The following is a 22,103-nucleotide window of genomic DNA, read 5'->3' on the forward strand; positions in this document are numbered from 1 at the left end:
TATTGCTGTCTGTTCTTCAGCTATTCTGAAGTAAATACAGACGTGTTCTTGGGAATGCAATCCGGTTGCTGGGATATCCAATCTAGAATATTTTAAGTTTTCTTTGGATATTCCCAAGTCTTAGCTTCCTATCTGGAATTAACAAGAATTGAACTTGCTGATTCCTACAAAATAATAATAATAAAGTGGTGGTGAAGGAGATGTGGAGGTTTAGATATTGGTCACTTCTTAAAACCACCATACTTGATAGTAAATTTAAGACTTCTAGGATCACAATCCACTCCTAATGCAGAAGGTCTACACCTTCTGTGTCTTTTTCCATTCTGATTCCACAACTCCATACTAACACTGGTAATCAGAAGAGGAAGTGATTAAAAATGGAGCAGAGTAAAAATACTGTATCCTTGACTTCATACAAGATTTTGGTTTTGCTGTGTATAAATTATTTCCAAGATCGTTTTTATCTTACATGCTTGCACAAGCTTTTTCAATTCCTTTGCTCTTTCTTTTCCTTCTCAAAATAGAGATTACACAAATAACACTGGTAAGTGAGTTGACGTTACTATCAGCTGCCTTACTTTTTTTTAATCACTCTTATCTAGATGATTTTTGTTTGGTATGTTGTGCTGCTTTTGCTGATGCATGGAAGTATGCCACTTAAGCTGTCTTGCTGAATAACCTGAACTAAGTAGTGTGGTCCAGATGCTTTAAACTGATGGATAACCATCTTTGTGTTGTTGTAAGTGATGATTTGGTAGCTATAATTGCATCTGGTTTATTACATTGATGTAAAAACTTGATAGACTAGATCTTACATCCCTCTTTAAAACAACGTTAATTTCACGCTAAAAATTGTTCTTTTACCCATTTGTGCTTTTTAAAAAAAAAAAAAAAGATGGGGGTGTGGGTGGTATGTCTTTTCCAGTGTGTGTGGGAGAAGAATAGCCTTCTCATGGACATTAAAAAATGTATTAAAAAAAATGACTAGACTTGGATTTTTAGCCAGCATCTGTTCTGTGTTATGTTCTTAGCTATTTTTTTTGTTTGTTTGTTTTGCTGCTGGTAACAATAGTATGAATGGATATTATCTTATTTTCTTAAAAATTTCTGCTGTCCATTAGCCCTCAAAAAGTATATGTCAATGAAAGAAAACTAAGCAAATAAAGTAGTATTTGAAAAGCTGAGTAGAACGGTACACATTTAACTGCAACTGGTACAAACTTCTCAGCAAAAAAAAACCTTCAAATTTTCTAAAATTCATATAGCCTCAGGTTGCTAGTAAGATGATTCTTGGGATTATTTGCCTTGCCTTTTCTTTAATCTTTATATAGCTGGTTTGAAAGGAGGTCATAGTATTAAACAAACCCTTGTTCTGTTCTATTACTTGTAACGTGAGAGAAAAATCTTGTAAAGATTTGATCTAGGCTTGCAAAATGTATAGGGGCAAGATGTTTTACACACTTCTAAGGTTTCTGAAGGTAACATTAATGTTTACTGATCTTGTACCATTGATAGGCTTTGTAGATTTTACAGTGATTGTAGCAATGTACTTCCATTGTATCCCCTTGACCTTTCTGAAGAATGCATAGGTTTGTTTGAAAAAGTGGAGACTGAGGTTCAGACCAGCTTATGCATTCATAGATTGATATCTGCAAACCTAAAAAAGAGGGAAGGTCTGGGTAAAATGAACCATGCAGGGTTAGACTGTGTTAGTTCTGTGGGCCGGTGCATAGTGCTAGGATCTCGGTGGTGAAGGCACTAAGATGTGATGTGCTTTAGAAACATGGTGTAAGTTGCTCTAATTTAGTATGAGAAAGATGGAGATATCCAGTGAAAGCTGATAGAACCCGTATCTGGTATGTAAGAGGTTTGTGCACTAATCTTACAGAATTGACTGCTGTGTGCCATGCTTACTGTGGGAGGGTTGTACAATTTGTGGAGTCCCAGTTTTCCTTCGCTTACTCCTACAAGTCCAGTAGTTTGTGATATTTTTTTCCCATCAAGCTGATGGAAGTGGAAAGTGTAGGGCAGAGTTCAAGAGAAATACGGCTGAGTTTCTGATACTGGGAGAGGAACTGGAGCATAACTGTTAGCCTTTCTAATTCAATTTAACCCACATAATCTGAGTAGCTCCCAGTTGTTGACTACCTCTCAGATAAACAAGTGTGCATATCCTTCTCTTAAACTGAAAGGAGAGAAGATGTTAGGAAGGGAACATGCATTATCAAAAATTGTCTGGTGATAAACATGTAACAAAATGTGAAATGTGGGCATAGTACATAAGTGCCTATTGGCGTATATAAGGTACGTTCACCAGTCGAGTTTTGGCAGAAGAGCTTTAGAAAACTTGAATTTAGTGTAGATACTTGTTATCTTTTGTAATGTGGAATTAATTGAAGTATTGGAATTGTGAGGAGGAAAAGCCTCTCAAAATACTGTGCTAAAATGCAATAGTAATTCTACAAGCAAACCATGCTACTGAATTGCTTCAGAGGTTCTGAATTTCAGGTTAGAGATTTGGATACACTGTTTTTGGCTTCTCTGTTCTTATGCAAGCCTGACTGCCTAACACCTCCATCTTCCTCTAGTCAGTATCAGGAAAGGTAATTGTTAATCCATTGGTAAAATTATAATAGTGCCTATCTGCTTTTGAACATTCCTGAGATCTGCAGGTGGAAAGTGCTTTCATGTAAAATGTGCTTATTTATTGTATGGGATGGCTGATTTCACTGTGTGAATTACGTGAAAGCTCTGATACAGATCTGCAAATCAGCAGCTATTGTGCTGCTCTCAACAGGTAACAAAAATGTTCTTGAAATGCTCCATACGTGTCAGAGGAGTGATCGCTTAGCTTTGGTAAGATGGCTGTACTTGTCACGGTGCTAAGTTTGATTGACTCACGCTCTGAATACTTGATGTATGATTGATACTCTGATGTTCTTAGGAGCAGTAGACTGTTGTACTGCTCCATGCAGAGCTCTTGATTCGTGTGGGGCTTTCTTGTTGAGTTTTGTTTTTTTTCTAAGAGCAGAAAAGACTTCTGAGCCATTCATAAGGTCTGCTTACTAAAATGTACTTAGGCCAGCTATTTCCATAAATACTAGTTGTGTTGTCCTTTTGCTTCTCATTCAGAAACTTTGCCTTGTAAGGCTGTTGGCATGCTTCTCAGTATCCTGTTTTTATTAGGTAAATCTATTTTTGCAATTGAATTTCTCTGCTTGATAAATATTTTCTTAATGTACCTGTGTTCCAATGCATGTAGTAATAGTTTGCAAAACACTTGGCAGGCATCCCAAAATAGTTGTTTCCTTAAAAAAGAAACCTCACTTCTCCTCCCATGTGATGTACAGAGAAAGAAATACAGCCTTTGCCGCAGGGGATTGACAATAATGACACTTCAGTTTCATGACAAGACATACATATTTCACAAGTGTGTGCACTGTCAGCTAGGGATTTTCTTTCCATTTTGGTACTGTTGGAGCAGAACTGTAGTTGAAACTATAGCTTCAGCCCTTTGAAAAATTACAAAATCATCTTTTGGATCCCTACTCTGACTCCTGCCAAATTCATTGTACTGCTGGACAAGAATCATATAACCACGGACAGATGGTTTTCTGATGTTCCATTTAGCAAATGGATGAATCCCAATTATGCTGAGGAGAGCATGGTACTGATTAAAGAATGTGTTGCTGTCTTGTTGCAATAGATGTGAAAGCCAGCACAAACAGCCAATGAAACGAGTAGCATTGTTGTTCAGGCAGTGGATGTTGGGAGCAAGGTTCTACTGCTAAATTTTGATCATCCAAAGAAAGGTACATATTATGGCTTGGAGTTCTTGAGGCATTTTATTGGGAGCATACAGTAGGCTTGCCCTTGCTGAGTTCCTGAGTTAATCCATACCATACCATCACTTTTGGAGTCTTCATTTTTTTTTTTAAAGTTCATCATAGTAATTGCCAAATGTCACCCTACCATCTCCGAGAAATGAAAGGAAGGAATTGATTTTAGATACTCCTTGCTTTTCCTTCCCTTTACTGTTCTATAAGTATATCAGGATTCTTCATGATATAGTTGAAAGCTGCAATTGAATGAGGTTCCTAAAAGATAATCTAACTGGACTGGATTTCAAAATTGGATTTTAAAGATTACTTATTATGTCTACCACATACTACTCACCTTCTCTAAATACATCTAAATACTTGAGATTCTAAGGTCACCTGAGAGCTTTTGCCTGAAATTCTCTTAAATTCACTCTTAGTTTGTTCAAGGGTTAATCCCATGCTTAGGGACAAAAGGGCTGAGAGGGGCTTTTGCTCTTATTACTTCCTTCTGCTGGAAGAATTGTTTTGTTTTAGATCTGTGGAGATTTGATTCAGTTTCTCTCTGTTGAGGATGGTAGTGCTTCTATTAATCAGCATATCCAAGATACTCGCACGATATGTGCTTCAGATGTTACTCAAATGTATCTACTTCAAATAAATCTTAAATTGCTTCTAACTATAAGGTGTATCATTTTTCTAGCTAGTAATTCTAAAATAAAAGTTTTTAAAACTATTTGTGTTTTTGTCTTTTTCAGGGAAAAGTTCACCTTGAATTAAAACTGAATGAACTGATAACAGATAATGGATCTGTGTGCCAGCAACTAGTAGTACAGTAAGAAAATACATTAATCCTTAAATACACAGTTGTCTGTTACAGTATGATGTGATCTGTCCCTTTAAATACTGAGTGTCTGCACATTCTGATACCAGTAATGTTTGTTCTTCTCCGTATGGCTTTTCTTGGAGCTTACTGTACTGGAGGTGATGGGCTCATTCTTCTGCAAAAGTTTTTCATACCTGCTTGTTTCTGTAGCTCCCTGTGTACTCGCTTCTATTGGGATTCAAACTTCTCACTAGCAAACTTAACATCCAACATGTGAAGACATTACAGCGTATCAAAGAGCTTCGTATGAATAATACGTTTTTGGTGTATGTGATCTCAGAATGGTAGAGGTTACCAGACAAATTTTACCAGTACTAAATAAAAAGTGGGGAATGATACCCTTTAGGAAGTACTGACTACTCCGTAGTTTTGCTGTTACTCTTAAAGCTGTGTTTTATAATTTATTTATTAAATTTATAATTCAGACTTTTGGAGTCTGACTATGCAGTTTACAGACTTAAGACAGAGAAGGCTGAAATCATACATGGTGGTCATTCAATTTTTTTGCTATTAAGCAATATATTTAACGATAGATACAGATAAACTAATACAAATGCAGCTATGCAAAATACATTGTATTGATATTCATATTAAAAGTATGGTATGGATATACGGAAGAAATTGGTCTTCTCATTTTGGAAGAAGTCCAGCAGCCTTCAGTGTCACTTGCTTCTGGGAAGCTGTTTAGTTGAGAAATCCAGTGGAAACCAATGGATTGCTCTCAGATTGCTGGTGTTTTCTTGTGACTCTATGTTCTCAGCATGAGTAGAGTTCAGGAGGACAAGCTAGAATTTAAATTAAAAAGTGCAGTTTTGTATTCTGCTGGTACTTCAGGGAGGAATTAGTCTTCTCTGCACTTCTATTAACAGCTTTTGGGATAGGCCATGTGAGAAACTGGTACAGGCAGATGGTTATAGATATAAAGGGATACTTAACATAAAAACCCAAAAGGCAGTCTGGTTCTTTTCAGTCTTGCTTTCCAGCGTGATTTGTTCACTGATCTGGTAACTCAGAGATTAAAGTTTGTTGTTGTTGTTTTTTTTTTTTAAGTTTCCCTGTCTGAAAATTCAGTGTTAAATAATGTTTGTATTGCGAAACTGCGATAAGGGAGGAAATTGCATGTGGTATTCTGTTTGTCTCAGCTTCATACTCGGATCAGTTCCAGGGGACGGGGGAAACCATTGCACCGTCTATTTTGCAATGAAGTTTTCATTATGAAGTTTAGTTCAGTTGGAGCAAGGCTTAGCAAAATTAACCTCTTGCTCTTCTGTTGCTTAGTTGATACTGAAGAGGGAAACTAGTTGTGTAACAGAACTAAGGCAGAGAAATTGGTAATGTTTAGTAGAATATTATAGGCTGTTAATGCAGATAAGATCTGGAAACTAGTGGTACATCAATGTGTATTTATAACTTCAAGATAATTTTGAACATGTTCCTACTTGTGTGGTGAGTGGCAGCTTGTATCACTGGAAATCTTGCTGCTCCTATTTTTGTATCTCTCTTCCAGCATGAATTAGAACAGCTTTTTACTTGTGTGCCACTAACACCAAAAGCTAGCTGGATTTTTATAACTGATTTATTCCCAACCTTTCCTTTAATGTCCAATTTGTTAGTTAATTTGTACATATCCATGCATTTTAAGATAAATTACTTTTTAATTTTAAATATTTTGACTTTTCAATATAATGAAGAAACTTTGCTTAAGAAAGTTACTGTTGCAAATTGCAGTTTTGAGTAGGAAGTGGGTTACTCACCATACCCCCTCCTAGGATCACTTTATGATGGAGATAAATGACAAAAAGGAAGCCAGGTTACTGTCATGGTTGCTGTGCTCACCCACTTGTTGGCATGTGGGAGAAAACTGCGTAAAACACTACAGAATTACATCAGCATTTTTGTTTCCATTCAAGGTTATTAGAAAATCAAGAGTTCCTTAAACTAAAAAAGCTTACTGTTTTATCAGACATACTGATAGGCTTGAAATGATTGTACATGAATATATTCTGTACATGTGAGAGTATGAGAAATAGTCTCTTATGAGATGTAAGTCTATGGGGATGGATTTGTGGATGTTTTTGAAATGTTTCTGGTTTTAAGTGTGTGGAACTTACAGAAAATGCACATGAAATTCTTTGATAGAACATTTCAACTTTTAAGAAGTGTGTTTTATAAATTTCAGAGGTTAGTGATACACTTGTGTTTTGTCAGTCATCAGGCCCTGAGAAGTTGGTGTATTGTACTCCTGTAACAAAGCTGAAAAATAGCAAATAACAGAGCTTTAATTAGGTTAAAAAAAGAGTCATGTGTATTTCTGTCCCTACTTTTTTTGGTCTGTCCAATACTTGTTCAAGATTTGGCCAAAGAGAAAAAAATAGTGGGAAGGGTAATTCTTAAGGGGTGAGCTATACTGTGTGCCTTTTAAAACCCTGTTTTGCATGCTAAGAGGCCTTCAATTTGGACATTTAGTAACTTAAGGAGGCTTTTGAACTTTCCCTGTTACATTTTCTTACAAAATGAGAGAACTCCAAATACCTGTGCTGATTTCTGTGCGTAGGTAGATTCTTGTGCATTTCCACTATGTATTATTTCCTGAGAGTCCATTTCTGTGGAGACAGAAGATAATTAAGCCCATGTTAAGCTTTCTCTAAGGTCATGTTAAGCACACACAAGAAGTAATAAAGGGCTGTGGTTCTGATTATTATCTGGGGTTCCACTAGTCACCCTTCTGTGGCCGAACCCAAATGACTGGATAAGACCTGACTAGGAGGTGAATTGTCTTCCTTCTGTAGACATGTTTGTGGAAGTGTTTTTGCTGGTTTTCTGAATCATTTACATAATGTTTGGTTTAGACACTGTGAATATGTCTCCAGAAGGAAGCAGTTTTTACAAATTAAGTATAATGACAAGAGCTGCTGAAGTTGTTAACCTCTTACAGCTAATAAGGGAAGGAGAAAAACTTGATTATTTATAGTGTGTATAATAAAGCTTCCCCCCCCCCCCCAAAAAAAAAAACAAACCCAAACAACCAACAAAACAAAAAAAGCAGCCCTTAAAATCAGTGAGTTTGCTCAAGTAGACATAAAGCAATCTTATACAAGATACACAAGTGTCTAACTTGGTATTATTTTCCCACGGGGGAAGAAAATACATAAATACTGTGGCCATTTTTCTGAGAGTAGGTGCTTAGGAAGCCAGCTGGGGCTTCCAGGTTGTGGAATCATTCTAGAAACAAGATATTTCAATGCATGTTTCTCTGGATAGAGTGAAATTACAGATTGAAATTGTATCAGTTAAGTTCTTACAAGTTAATCTGATGAAAGGCTGCATTAGGACTAATTATAGTGGGCTAAACTTCTGTATGTTTGTATCAGTTGGAAACTGACTGTTAAAGCTCATGCAAACATTTGCATAACATTTTTGAATTAGAAGTTTGTTTTGTCTCTGTCTCTAGTTGTTTCCTTTTTGAATGTGTGAGTGAGAAGGGGAACAAGATAACACAGTAGATTAACTGCTGACTCAATGAGTGCTTTTTTTTTTCAAAACCACAGTGGTGCATATAGTAGCACGTGTCAAAAATACGTGTTTGCACCTCCCCTTTCTGGGAGTCTGTGGAAAAAAAAAACCCAACCAAACAGCCAAGTTTGTGTGACCATTGTTTGCATATTTGGTCCTGCTGAAACAAATGATACTTGGATGTTGTTGGTTTTTTTTGCCAAATTTCGAGCGGTGGTGTTTGCCTTTTGTATGTTTAGCCTGACTTTTAACTCTGAAAGAAACAGTTTCATCTTTACAATGCTAATATAACTGAAAGGCAGAAGTAGCTTATCATGGCTGTATTGCCTTTTCTGGCATTTACATTTATAAATCAATTATACAGTATAGTATCTTAAATTGAAATGTCAGTTTATTACTATCCTGTTAATGTAATATCTGCTCTTCGTAGGATCCATAACAACATTTATGAAATGTACAAATCCTAATGGGTGTAGCTACTCAGCTTTTGCACTTGGAAGGCTTTGGTTGGCTTGAATGGCAGAGGTACAGAGTTCCTTTGTCATTATTGAAGGGGTTTGTTGAGGGCTGGTTCTTTTTGAGGACTTATTTCAATCTTAAGAGCTGAGTCTATACACATTTGTATCTAAAAGGCTCGTATTTCCTGTATTAAAACTGCCAACAGCTTACAGGCCGTTTCAGCCCGGTTCCGTGACCAGCGGGGCGGAGGGATCCGCAGATCTGCGCCTCTGGAAAAGGGAACAGGGGACCCAAAATAATTGCAAACAGTGGCAATGATCTGAGGTGAAACAAACTAATTTACTAAATATGGTATCAGCAGAATATAATGAGAGAGAAGAGAGAGTGTGTGTGAAAGGTGGTTAGGCCTCACCACAACGCTGGGGTGAGAAGTGCAGTCCAGTTGAGCCGATGAAGAAAAGCAGACAGAGAAGCGCAGGCAAAGAAGAGAACATCAGGTGACCTTGCCAGGAGTTGCATCTCCTTGCTGACTGCAAAGCCCCCTGGGGAATGTAGTTGTTCTCCTCCAGACAGGCACCCGGAACTTGAGCATCCACAGTCAGACCCCCAGTGCATTACATAACGTTATGTATGTGGAATACTGATAACCAAAAATCATAAAACCATGACACCTTACCTACCAAACTACTGAGATACGAAGCAAGCATTAATGTGAAGTGAAAGCTCTCTACATGTACTGTGACTGATCAGTCACTTCTACCTGTGTCTTTATGTAATAACATAGTAGCTTAAAAGACAAAGGGAAAGGCCTTTTATATTCCTGTCTACTTCATTAAGCTCAAAGCTTTTCTGCCTTTCAAATGACAATAGCTGTTGTTAGCCTAGATAGACAAGAGCATTTGTTAAAGCTGAATGTTTACCCTATGCTGGAAATAGTTTTATTAGGATTGTCAGAATAGAAATATGTTTTTGCTGTTATTTTCTTACTCGATTGGTAAGAGGCTTTTTTTTTTTGTCCTATAGTGTCCTTCTAGTGTGTTGGTATCACATGGTTGAGAGCATGTTGCTAGTATGAGATTTGCTCTCACTGCTAAACTTGGGGTGGGGGGGATTGCACATTTCTGTAAGCCTACTCTAACTGAATCGCTCCAAACATCTTAAAAAAAAAAAAAAAAAAAAAAAAAAAGTTTTCTTTAGGTGTTGTTTAGGACCTTAAAAACATCTGCAATATTCAGCCCTTAGGGAAACCACTGTAGTATTCCTGAGTTGATGTAATGGCTTCCTACCTGTAGCAACTGCTTGCCTTTCACTGCCTTTGGAGCTTGAGAGATGAGATCTTTTGTGTGACTAAGTTAATTCAAGCTGCTAATCTGACTGAAAACTGGCCCAAAAGTTGAATAGTTTTCTGTAAGATTAGTAAACAAACTTAGCACTGGTGCAAGGCAGAAGCAAGAGAAGAAGGATCCTCCATCTATGTGCAGCTGGGATGACTTAGTTGTACTGTGAGTTGACATGCCTTAGCAGGCTCTGGGCACTCCAGGGGAGGGGATGGTCATGATGGGCTATCTTACTTAGACTGAGAGTTGGAAATAGAAGAGGTCACAAATTTGGAACAAATTCTGAGCTTGCTGGTTTGGAGGAGGAGAGGTTTGGGAGTGCTGAGTGTTGTTAGTGGAACTGGGGTGGTAGTACTTTTTTTTTTTTTAAGGTATTGGAACAAGGCAGGCTGTCTAAGCTGTAGCTTGCAGTCCAGCTGGGGCTTGGGCAGGAGGAGGAGAGGGAAGGCTGCAACTGCCTGCCTACACAGGGAGACTGATTGCAATATGAAATTAGCTCGAAGGGACAGTTCTGGATGATGAATCTGGAGATTCTAGTTCTATTGCTGGGTTGTGTAGATGCCAGGAGAATGTTTTCCTGCTTGCTGGAAATCCAGGTGTAGGTCATACAGTGACCAGGAAAGGAGTTAGGAATGTCTTATATTGTGAAATCTGCTTTCTGTAGCTGCTCGTGTCTGTTTGCTACAGAGTTTGAACACCAGACTACATGAAGAGAAATTTTGTTGAAATAGTTGAATTCTATCAACTCTGACTTGATCCACCATCAGCCTCATCTGACCCTCAGAGGAAACTAACTTACCATTCCACACTTGCTCTAAGCAAATGCAGTATGCTTAGTGTTACAAAATGCCTAATAGTTGGAAAGATCAAGTCATAGCCATCTCCATCAGCTACTTCAAACTACTGAAGTTTAGACAGTTTAATTTTGTCACCACTCTTCTATGTCATATATGCGTTGGAGGAGGAATCAATTAATCCTTATGAAACAATTGGATGTTTCAAGAACCCGTTTAAATGGTGGGCTTGTAATCACTGTAGGGTTCATTGTGATTCAAAAATTATTGAAATGCTGAGGGCCGCGTGCTTATGAACTGGAGGAAAAATAACAAATGATTGTGTGGTGGCTCAGCACTAGATGTTCCCTGAAGTGGCCAAGACAAAGGGACTTTTCGGAGGAAAATAGCCACTGGTTTATAATAGTGCATGGTCCAAGAGGGTGGAGTTTTGAGGCAGCACAGGGTTGTTAGTGTCCATTTCTTCCCAGTTTGTGTTTGAGCTTAGAACTCTTGTTGGTCTTCTGTCATTGTTTTTCTACATAGAGGAGACATTTACTTAACAGCATTTAACTACTGCAGCTTCCTTAAACTTTGTGCTTTCTGTTGTGTTACAAGCTACTGCGTAACCCCAAACTCCGTGTTATAGTACTTAGAATATGTATTCCATTACTTACGTCAATTTAGAGCAGTTTATTTTCTTTGTAAATGATGTAGATCTTGACTTTTTTCTCATACTGGCTAATTATGCAACCAAAATTTATTTGCAGCAATATAGTTCAATCCCAGCCATATGTTACTTAAAAAGAAGATTATTTAAAAAAATAGGTTGAACAGGAATGTAACATTCAGATCTTGTCTTTCTTAATTGCTTGTGAAATTTTGTAACCTGCTGAACGTTTCTGGACTTGTAAATATCAAAATGTGTGTGGCTGCATTGTTTTGCTGGAAAGTTTTTGCTCCAAGTTTGCAAACTGCTTTGGTTTACTTCTGTTGTTTCAACTGTTTATAGCTAATACTCATATTTGGGCAGCATCTGAAGGTATACCACACTGGCTTGCAGGCACAGCTCTGCTGCTAGTCATGTTGCTTCTGTGATGATTCAAAAAGGTTGCAGAGCTGATCCAGAAAACGTAATTTGATAATCATCCTGTCCTTTTGTATCAGAAGTGATGAACAGTGCACTTTTTACCTCTTAATCATCAATGTGTTATAAGCATTAATGGAAGAAAACAGCCTTTTCAAACGGACAGTTTACCCTTGATTGTATGCTGTTGTGAGAAGTGTTTGGAAATTCTTCAAGTATAATTTCAAGGGTAAACTGTTTTTCCTCCTGTGGCTGGATAGTATGGATAAAACCAAGATGTACTCCAACTATCACTCTATTAGTTTTGGATGCTAGTGCTTACAAATGTAGTTGCTGCTATTGTGGATGAGGCCAATAGGTTTTGTGGACCTTCATAAATCAAATTTTAAAAACTAATGAAGTCTGCAGTTTCCCGTAACATGGGTGTATCGTTTTACTTGGAGTTTTGCCATGGATGTGTGATACTGGAATGTTGGTTGTTTTTTATTTTTGAAGAAATTCCAAGAATCTTGTCCACGCAGAGCTCCTGAAGTCTGGCTGTGTGCTTGAGTGTTGCTACCTTTTATTATCACCCAGAAAGCTATAGTTACAATCTACTTTGAATTTATGCTGTAAAATAGGACAGGACTTGAAAAATGTTTTTTAAAAAGGACTTCTTGCATTACATATATTTTTTAGCTCAAATAAATTGATTTGCTCTTTCTGATTGCCTTTTTCTTTTAGCATAAAGGAGTGCCATGGGTTGCCTCTTATAAATGGACAGAATTGTGACCCTTATGCAACTGTCTCTCTTGTGGGTCCTTCCAGGTAATGTTTCATATAATAAGGAATTAGCCTAAAGTGGTGTGATCTTAAACTGAAAATAAAGCAAAAGGTTTTAAACAAAAAGTGTTGAATAAATAGATTTTGAAATGAGATGACTTGTTTCAGAAAAACCTTAATACTTTCTGTGTAAGTATTTTCACTGTTACTATATTCTTCCCTTCCCAACCGTGCTTCCAAGATCATAAAGATATTTGAGCTCTGTGAATGACCAATGCAAGCCAAGACCCTCTTGTTCCCCAGATCCCTCTCCACTTCTGGACCAGCTGGATCAATTTCTTTATATATGTACTGTTCTTTCTATTAGTTTTAATCAAGCTCCTGAATATAGCTATTTGCCCACTCACCTTATTTTTCTTAATTTGTGAATTTCTTTGCAGCAAATGCTTGGGAATTAGGAAAGAGCAAGAAAATAGAGGTTCTAGTGAAAGCTGTGTAGTGCCAGTGCTTTCTGTATTACACTTGCCAAGTATTCAGCTTATCTCCTACTTCTTAAATAAGTAATCCTGAATAGATGTTGGGGTTTTTCATTTATGAAAATCTCATATCATGCATTCACTATCCACAAGTTCCAATAACATTTAACATAAGCTAGATCTCAGTTGTTTCTTTTCTGCTGCCTCAGCCCTAAGTTCACCCATTCTTCATGGTGCGGGGGAGTTGTCACTGTGAGCACAGCATCAGACCTCTAATGTTAAGCTTGTGTGTGCTAAGAAGTTTTGAAGAAATGTCTCTGAGTAAGATCTAAGTGAATGAATGGGGTGATGGGATGTTTTTTCCTCCTTGTGAAAGGATGTAAAAAAGTTTTTTTTAGGTGGTGTTATTTTTTTAATGTCAAATTTGTGAAGAGAAGTGAGATTCAGTCATTATACTTAAGAAGAATGTTGTTGACAGTCAAAGAAAGTAAATTGACAATTGTTTTCTGCGTGAGTCCTGTGATACAGACTGAACTCACACAGTATTTATCCCGTTGATATGGGAATATATGTGCAAATCTGACAGAACTTGGAAAGTTAAGATTTTCCAGTCTCATGCATGTGACTCACATCCCATATAAATGTTCTGCTCATGGTTAGTGCCTCCTGAAAACAGTTGGCTGACTGGTTAAGGGGACAGTTTCTCCTCTTTGTTTGCTGTTTTTCTTCACCCACATTTTTTATTTGTTCCTTTTGTATACCAATTTTATACTATCATAGTCTGTTGCTAGCTAAATAAGACTTCATTCTTTTAGAAGCACGTAAAATAAAAAATCTGTTTTACTTATATAAACCATGAGGAAGTGGGGAGTATTTGTTTTGTCCTGACACTGCTTAGCATCCAGCATTAACTGAATGTTTCCATTGCAAGAAACCTCTGTGGCTTGATATAAGCCTCTATCTGTAAAGAACTTGGTAGAACTCAGCAGTTGAACAGGACCACAAAAACTGCTCACAACTTACAGGCAGTGGTAAAGAAATTGCCTTCAAATTTAAGTTTGAAATGCTTCAAGAATTGTTGGTACATTGTACTCGATCATGCAAGGTGTAGTTGTGAAGTGGGACATTTACTTGGGCTGAAGAGATACATGGGTAAATGTAGGTGCTTGAATTTAACATCTCAGATTGTACGGTGAATATATAATTAAATTAAGAATTTCTTCGTTAATCAGTGAACTCTAAAATGACACACAAAAAAACCTGTTTAAACTTAAATGCACGGGCTCTTCTTGACAAGAATATGTTTATGATTGTGTGCTTAAGTTGTTTCTGGTTTTAAAAAAATATTTACCACATTCAACAGGAATGACCAAAAGAAGACAAAAGTGAAGAAGAAAACAAGCAATCCGCAGTTTAATGAAACATTTTATTTTGAGGTAACTTTTTATGTGGCATTCTGTTTGTCTGTTTTGTGCAATACTTCAAACAATTTGAAGGAAGCTGTGTAGCAGTGTAGAAGCAGAAAGCTCTGTTCAAGCACATGAAGGAGCCTTTACAACCTCAGGTTGAATGACGTACTTACGTTGCTTGGGACTGCCAGCCAGTAGCATTCTTCTTATAAGCACCTGTGTAGGTAACTTGCTATCCTTAGTAACTTTATATAGCATTTGCGGCCATCAGAGTTCTGACAGAACTTAAACCTGTTCTGTGGAATTCAACTTAGGCTCAATGTTCTTGAAAACGTTTAAAGAAAACAAACAATAAAGATCTTATTTCCTTATTAAAAGAAAAAGCATATTTCATGATTTGATTAAAAAAACAAGTTAGTTTATTTAGAATTTGATTTGATTTTACTTCCACTTGAGTTGCCCTACAGAAGCCAAATTTTTTATCTACATTTGCATATAAGGATACAGTAATATTCATTTGACTGTTAAAAGTAGTAGAACTTGTGCCTCAAGTTTAATATAATTTACTGTGTGTATATAGATCCTAATCCTGCTGTATGCCTTCACTAAGAAATCCCTGCTTATGCGTAGACTAACACGTATTGCATGTGTTTTACTTGACCTGCCTAAGATACTGAGCATCTTTTCTTTAGAAGTAGGATACTTGGATAAAACTACAATCAAGAAGCACCTCTATAGTATTGTCTTCTGATTTCTTGGCGTTAAACTGAGAATGCCATCCATCAGTCCAGAAATGAGAAGAGAACAAAAATAAGAGGATGGTGTAACTAGGGCAAGAAAGTTGGGTTTATTTGTTGTTTTCTTAAATGTTTCATTTCACTTCAGTGCTTTCTTCTGGCTCATGATGAAGCCAGTGAGCTTCTTGACAGTTTAACGCTATACTTCCTCCTTGTTTTTTTCTAATCAATACTGTAGTTCCCCTAGATCTCAGCTAGCCCTCATCAGACTCCAGCGTGAACTCTTTTTGTTCCATTATTTTCCTTTCTGTTCAAAACCAACTTGTTTGGTGAACTGAACATTTTTTTTTTAAAGGAATTAGTTATATATACTACTGTTAGACTCAAGGTTTGCTTGCTTATTTCTTTTTACTAATATAATACAATAGTAAATAGTATGTTAATAGGAAGATTTTACTTGCAGGTAACCAGGTCCAGCAGTTACACCAAAAAGTCTCAGTTTCAAGTGGAAGAAGAAGATATTGAGAAACTGGAAGTCAGGTAAGTTCAGTAGGTTATTACTACAATAAAATATTGTAATTTGAGATAGTAAAAGCTGTCTTACTGTAGAGTAGCTCTAGAGAATTGCTGGTTAGATTTGCACTAAAAATCCTTCAAACATAGAAAATTATCTGAGTTTTGTACTGTGGTGATTCCTAAGGGGTTTGGATTATCAATCAGGACTTTGAGTTTTTGGTTAGTTGTTTTTTTTCTTATGTAATGATAGTGTATCTAGTGGCCTCAACTTCTTTCCTGTGTCTGTGGGTAGAGGTATAAAGAGGACCTCCTGTTGGTACTGGTTTGGGCAGAGTACTGATTACAGAACTTGTAGATAAAAGTGTAGCTGATGTTCGCTTATGGTTTCAAGTGCAGTTAGCTGTATTTTTAGAAAAAGAGAGAAAAGCCTCTTAAGAACTTCTCAAGGTTTCATGTTCCTTCTTAAAGAATTGTTTCACTTTTTCCTTGCAAATGTGAAGAATAGTTCAAAGTATACTCTTTTTCTGCTTTTTTACCCTTAGAGCAAGTCAGTCTGTATCTTCTCAATGTAGTTAGTCAAATGCTCCAGTGCTCAACTTCTTTATCATACTCATGCACGTACATGCACTAGATTTGCTGAAAGATAAAGTCTTGAAGGCTAGCGTAAGTTTCCTAAAAGGCAGCAGGAGAATTTAGTGGTTAGTTCATTAGAACTAATAGCCATTATAGAACTCAGTTTGCATTTTTAATTATGAGCTTAGAGAATACCATAATTAGTATTATGTATATCATTATGTATGCAAATATATTTAGAAAAGTAGTCATGCCCCAACAAATCTAGTATTAATTTTTTTGTTCTTCTTAACATCTGCTGTCTTTCAGAAATGTCAGTGAGGTAAGAAGTAATAGAAAAAAAAACACACAAACAATAAAACAACCCAATGTGCATGTCTGCAGTCTGTGATTCCTTTTTAAGATTGTAAATATACATGCTGCTCTTTGGAAAAACATGCGCATGTGTCGGTGTGGCATTGCAGTGTGCCCAGTTGTAGCAATTAGGTAGGGATGTGTAAATCTATCAGTTAAAATGTTCACTTACTTGAGAAGAATCAATTTTGGGGGTGGAGGTTGCTCAGTGTGTTGCCTATAGCACTGTTTTTATTTTATTTTTTTACTGATGGGAGGTTTGCAAGCCTAACTTCCACCATTTGTTTATTGTTTATGGATTAATAAGCCACTTGTTTGATTTCTCTTGCTTTAATTAGAATGGAGTGAGGTTTCTAACATTTCCTGCCTGTGTGCATGTGGATTAGTGTGCTGTTAACTGAAGTTTTTACTTCTCCGGTGAGGAAAAACAAATAAGTCCTGTTATTATTTTCAGGGTGGACCTATGGAACAATGGAAACTTGGTACAAGATATCTTCCTAGGGGAAATTAAAGTTCCTGTGAAGGTGTTAAGAAATGATTCCTTTCAAGCATGGTAAGAAATAATGACTCGGAAGTTAATTTCATTCTATGCTGCCTATCTCCCCTTGCAAAGGATGTTTTATTCTGATTTTTCATTGGAGTACATTATCCTGCTTGAATTGCAATAGCTTGGTTCATGTGAATACGCTTAGAATTTTGTACATGGAAGGTACAAAGGAAGCATTTTCTTCCTGAATGTATTAACCTTATCAGAGGGTTCATCTACCTCTTCCATTTTGCCAGTCTGTCTACTCCTGCTAAATATTTAATGTATTTGAGTGGAAAGTGCAGAGAGTGAAGAAAAGGAAGGCTGAGTATAGCTATCTGTCAGCTTTCTGAATTTTAGTGATTTGTATGTAATTTTCAGATTAACCAGAAAACCTGGAACTTCTCAGAACTGCATCACTTGTAATTAAATTTGTTAGCTTTCCAGAATGGCTGAAAAATCAGACAACATCCAAATCTTAGAGTTCAACTACGATACATCTAAGGTTTTAATCTTAGCATTTGAGTATGTTCCTAAATATGATAAATGTCCATGTCAGTGTTTTGCAGTACACCAAGTGAAAAAACTGAGATTCAGACCTGATTGTCCCGTAGTCTGAGCTATCAAAAGCCATATGACCATATTAACATAACGACATACCTCAGTTGAAAACATGCCAAGAGAAAAAAAAGTTACCTTAGCATGGACTTAGTACCACATAGTGTTTGTATAGCTTTTTGAATTGGGCATGGCTCATACACACTTGACTCAAAGTGTAAAGGGCCTTCTGTTTGCTAATACACTTTGTATGTGTACTTTGCACATGAAGATCCTCCTAATCCAATTATAATCTGCTTATAAACCTCATTCTGTGATCTAAAAGCACTTGCTTTTTCTGTTTTTTATTAGTAATTTATGTGAAATGCTTTGAAATGTAATGACTACAGAATATAAAGCAGTATCACTAGTACTAAGTATTGGAAAAATAAGCCTGATCCATGCTGTCGAGTAGAGGCATTCCCTGTAAATTAGTTGTGCATTGTATTAGCGTGCCTTCAAGGCAATGCATCTAATTATTAGGAAGAAAAAAAGTCCAGACTCCTGATTGTCTAAGTGCAAGTATACCTGATGATGAAACATTTGAAGTTGGTCAGCCAAATGTTGAAACTATACTATGTTGCCATAAGCTGTTAAAATTTTTTTGTGAGACTGCACCTCCTGTTGGAATGAAATTGAACTACAGCAGAAGTCAAAGAAAAATTGATTGAAATGTATCTAAAGAAGGCAAAGAGCACGTTATCCTAATTGAGGTACAGGAAATCTGTTCTGTTGTTTGGGAAGACAAAAGAAAAGTAGTATATGTTCTATTATGTGCTGAAGATGTATGAAATACTGCTCCTTTTTTTCTTTTGTCTCAGGTTTTCTTACTGTGAATTTTATTGTCAATTGTCAGACTGGGTTCTTGTGTTTCTGAAATAATACTATGTGGTATTTTGTGTTATTCTAAAATATTGAGATTTAAATTTAATCAATTTCACTAACATTATAATTACCTTTTTTTTTTTTCAGGTACTTACTTCAACCAAGAGAAAATGGTAACAAGTCTTCTAAAACTGATGATTTGGGATCACTTAGATTAAATATTTGTTATACTGAAGACTGTGTACTTCCGTCTGAATACTACGCTTCTCTAAGAAACTTGCTGCTAAAATCGTCAGATGTTCAGGTACTTCTATTGAAAATTTCTTTTCAAATGAAGACTTGGAATGGATTATGCAGTCCTGTATGAGACCATGTGTGGAAATATGCAAAGCTAGAGTTTCTTTATTTCTTTGCAGTACTTTTGTCAGAACTCATTGAGCAACTTGCAGAACACTTTGTGTTCCAAAATACCAAAATTATCTATTTTAAAAGAACCAGTAAAAACAGTGAAGGAAGTGGTGCTGTGTGACTAGAAGTGGTAAAATAATTCTTACGTATTGATTGTTCTTTTCAACATTGTCTTCTCCCACTGGATGTTATCAGCCCCTGCATTTAGAGGTTTTCCATGGACATGGACTCATTATTGGCACTGAAGGTGTCTATAATCATCCTTGCTAAAAATGGTCTGCTTTAGAACATTGTTCTAATTCTACCTCTTCTGGATTGCTTCCATCTAGCCCAATATATTAATAAGCATAACTGGATTTTGCACTTGGACACGATGACAAAACAGCAAGTGCAGTAGATAGCAAAGCATTATGAGCCAGAAATTAAATTAGTTAGTAGGCTTTATATTCCTTGGTCTTATGTCATTTGTTCATTTCAGTATTGATAAAGTATTAGCAGAGGAAAAGGAAGGTAAAGTGGAAGCAAAACCACAAAAATTTTTGCTAGCCAGCATTCAAATATTAATTCACTGGAATTCATAAAGAGCTGGACACAGATCATTGGCAGATAGTGGCTTTTTGACTTAAGTACTTCATTAGTTTTGCATTAAAATTTGCAGCTTTATAATGGAGACAACACTGTGGGAACTGTAACTTATAACTACAGTATGAAAAGTCCTGCAAAGATATGTGGCTTATGGTTGTACAGCTGCTTACTGCCTCTTTCTGTCTCTGTGACAAAGCCACGTTCTTATCCTCTTGGGAAGTAGAGAGGGTGAATTTCATTCTTAAATGTTAAGTATAGAGTTGATAATAATCAATTTTGAATTAAATATTTCAAGAGAATGGGAACTTATAATTGCCATAGCAGACATTGAAACTTTCTGTTGAGAGGCTCACCTGTAATCTAGCTAGATTTGACTCGATCTGTACTTTACCACATGTAAGAAGAGCACTTAAGTGCTTCACTCACTATTTTTTTTGTTCTGCTTTTCCATAGCCAATTTCTGCATCTGCTGCCTATATACTATGTGAAGTTTGTCGAGACAAGTATGATGCTGTTCTGCCTCTAGTACGCTTGCTACTACACCACCATAAGCTAGTTCCATTTGTTGCTGCAGTGGCAGAACTAGATCTGAAGGACACTCAGTATGTATTCCACATCAAGTTATTTCATGTCTCATGAAATTGTTTGAATTTCCACAGGACTTCATGATACAGCACTGATAAATGACCATGCCAGATCTAATTATCTCATGTAAAACCTTTAATGTGCTCTTTGTGGTTAGGAGATAAATGAAGTAGACTGAGTAGTGGCTTCTGAGGCACTGAGTTATGTCCACAGAGGGGATTTTATCACCACAGCATGGTTCGTTTCAGAGCTGACTTAAGCAAGGTTTAATTTAAGATAAAACAGTTCAACTGTGTTGAAAGAGGTGACTCGTGGAAAATAAATTTTTACACTGCATTTTGGTACACATATTCCTTTGTTATATTTTTAACTATAACTAATGGAGATTATACTAAATCCATTAGATTAGAAAGGTTTATTTTGCACAACTGTAATGAACAGCTGTAACACAATCTTAGATGAAGTATATGAAGTGTAGCTTTAAATTTCTGAACCAGGAGCACTGGAGAAATTGTAGTATATCAGTCAGACATAAGTCTTCATTATTTGGGGAATTTTCTCCAGTTTTTTCTCACATTCAGCACTGAATTATATCTTCCTTTGAGTAAAATTTCTCAGGCTTTTCCTTGCACTTTTTATTTGTTCCTGATTTTGCTAGTAGCGAAAGTATTGTTATTTATTCTCTTTCTGTTCACTGGGTGCCATTATGATGGGCCTAGATTCCTAGGTTCTGAAATTCCTGACTGAAATATATTATAAAATGTTTTTAAAAATCTTAATAGCAGGAGAAAATATTACACATTGTTGTACCTGAGTTTGTTTTTCCCCACATCAATTGTTTTCTTACAGAGAAGCAAACACAATCTTCAGAGGGAACTCATTAGCAACTCGCTGTGTAGATGAAATGATGAAAATAGTGGGAAAACACTACCTAAAGGTTACTTTGAAACCAGTTATTGATGAGGTAGGTTATTGTACTGAATCCATTTGCATGACTCATTAGTCTGCTGGAGTATATGGTCTCTTTGACAGACATTCGTATAGTTTATAGTGTGACAGTAATGACTCAGGTGAAGGAATTCTAGAGGAAAATTTAATTGAGCAATAATTGGTTATGAAGTTGGTTATGAATTATTTGTTAGGAGTTGCTTTCTTTAGTTGTGTTCTAGGTACTTGGCAATAGTTAGTGGCAGTTGCTCCAACACTGCAGAATTGCCTGTATGGTGCTTTATACAAATGATCTGGGTAAAAATGCAGATACAAAAATTAGGGTGATTGCTGCATAATATTATGTTTAGAACCATTTAGAATTCTACCCCTAGTTCTAGGACAGTCTAGTTTTAAAAGGTGCATTTCTATGCATTCTTTCTGAAAAATGGAACTCTTAACAGTGTTGTTTATTTCAGATATGTGAGTCCCCTAAACCCTGTGAAATAGATCCCATCAAATTAAGAGAAGGTGATAATGTAGAAACTAACATGGTGAGTTTCTTAATCTGTTTTTCCTAATTCAAGGTATCTCAAAAACTAATTAAAAAAAATAAAATTAAAAAGCACCTTTGGTATCTGAAACTGAATAACTTAAAGCAATTTCCAGATGGACCAGGGAGAAAAGCTAGAGGATTACATGCTTTTTCATCATTTTATTGGATGTTTTGATTACTAATGTTCCGTACATTCAGTTGCTGAAATAGCTAACTAGTACTGTTCTGGTACATTTCACTGAGCTTCTGCTTGATGCTTGCTTATTACTAGAGGATAATGTAAAAAGCAACAGTGGCTGCCACAAACTAATATTTGCTAGGGATGAATGGGAGTTACTCTACTGTTTTATGTTGTCAAATCATGAAAATGTCTTGATCTGTAGTGTTATACTGT

At 36.4% G+C, this 22,103-nt stretch overlaps 1 protein-coding gene across 5 annotated transcripts in view; it reads left to right on the forward strand.

Moving 5' to 3' along the window:
- Positions 1 to 22,103, forward strand: part of RASA2 (RAS p21 protein activator 2) — a 53,348-nt gene that overhangs the window by 12,730 nt on the left and 18,515 nt on the right. For all 5 annotated transcript variants that reach the window (XM_090147327.1, XM_031596318.2, XM_090147324.1 and 2 more), the window contains exons 5-13: positions 4,577 to 4,653; positions 12,597 to 12,680; positions 14,475 to 14,547; positions 15,721 to 15,797; positions 17,155 to 17,253; positions 18,796 to 18,952; positions 20,095 to 20,243; positions 21,076 to 21,190; positions 21,633 to 21,707. In XM_090147327.1, the coding sequence (XP_090003453.1) occupies positions 4,577 to 4,653; positions 12,597 to 12,680; positions 14,475 to 14,547; positions 15,721 to 15,797; positions 17,155 to 17,253; positions 18,796 to 18,952; positions 20,095 to 20,243; positions 21,076 to 21,190; positions 21,633 to 21,707 (906 nt within the window). The remainder of the gene's footprint in view (positions 1 to 4,576; positions 4,654 to 12,596; positions 12,681 to 14,474; positions 14,548 to 15,720; positions 15,798 to 17,154; positions 17,254 to 18,795; positions 18,953 to 20,094; positions 20,244 to 21,075; positions 21,191 to 21,632; positions 21,708 to 22,103) is intronic.

This window comes from Phasianus colchicus, chromosome 10 (assembly GCF_987193195.1).
Source record: "Phasianus colchicus chromosome 10, bPhaCol1.hap1.1, whole genome shotgun sequence".
In the NCBI taxonomy this organism is placed as follows: Eukaryota; Metazoa; Chordata; class Aves; order Galliformes; family Phasianidae; genus Phasianus; species Phasianus colchicus.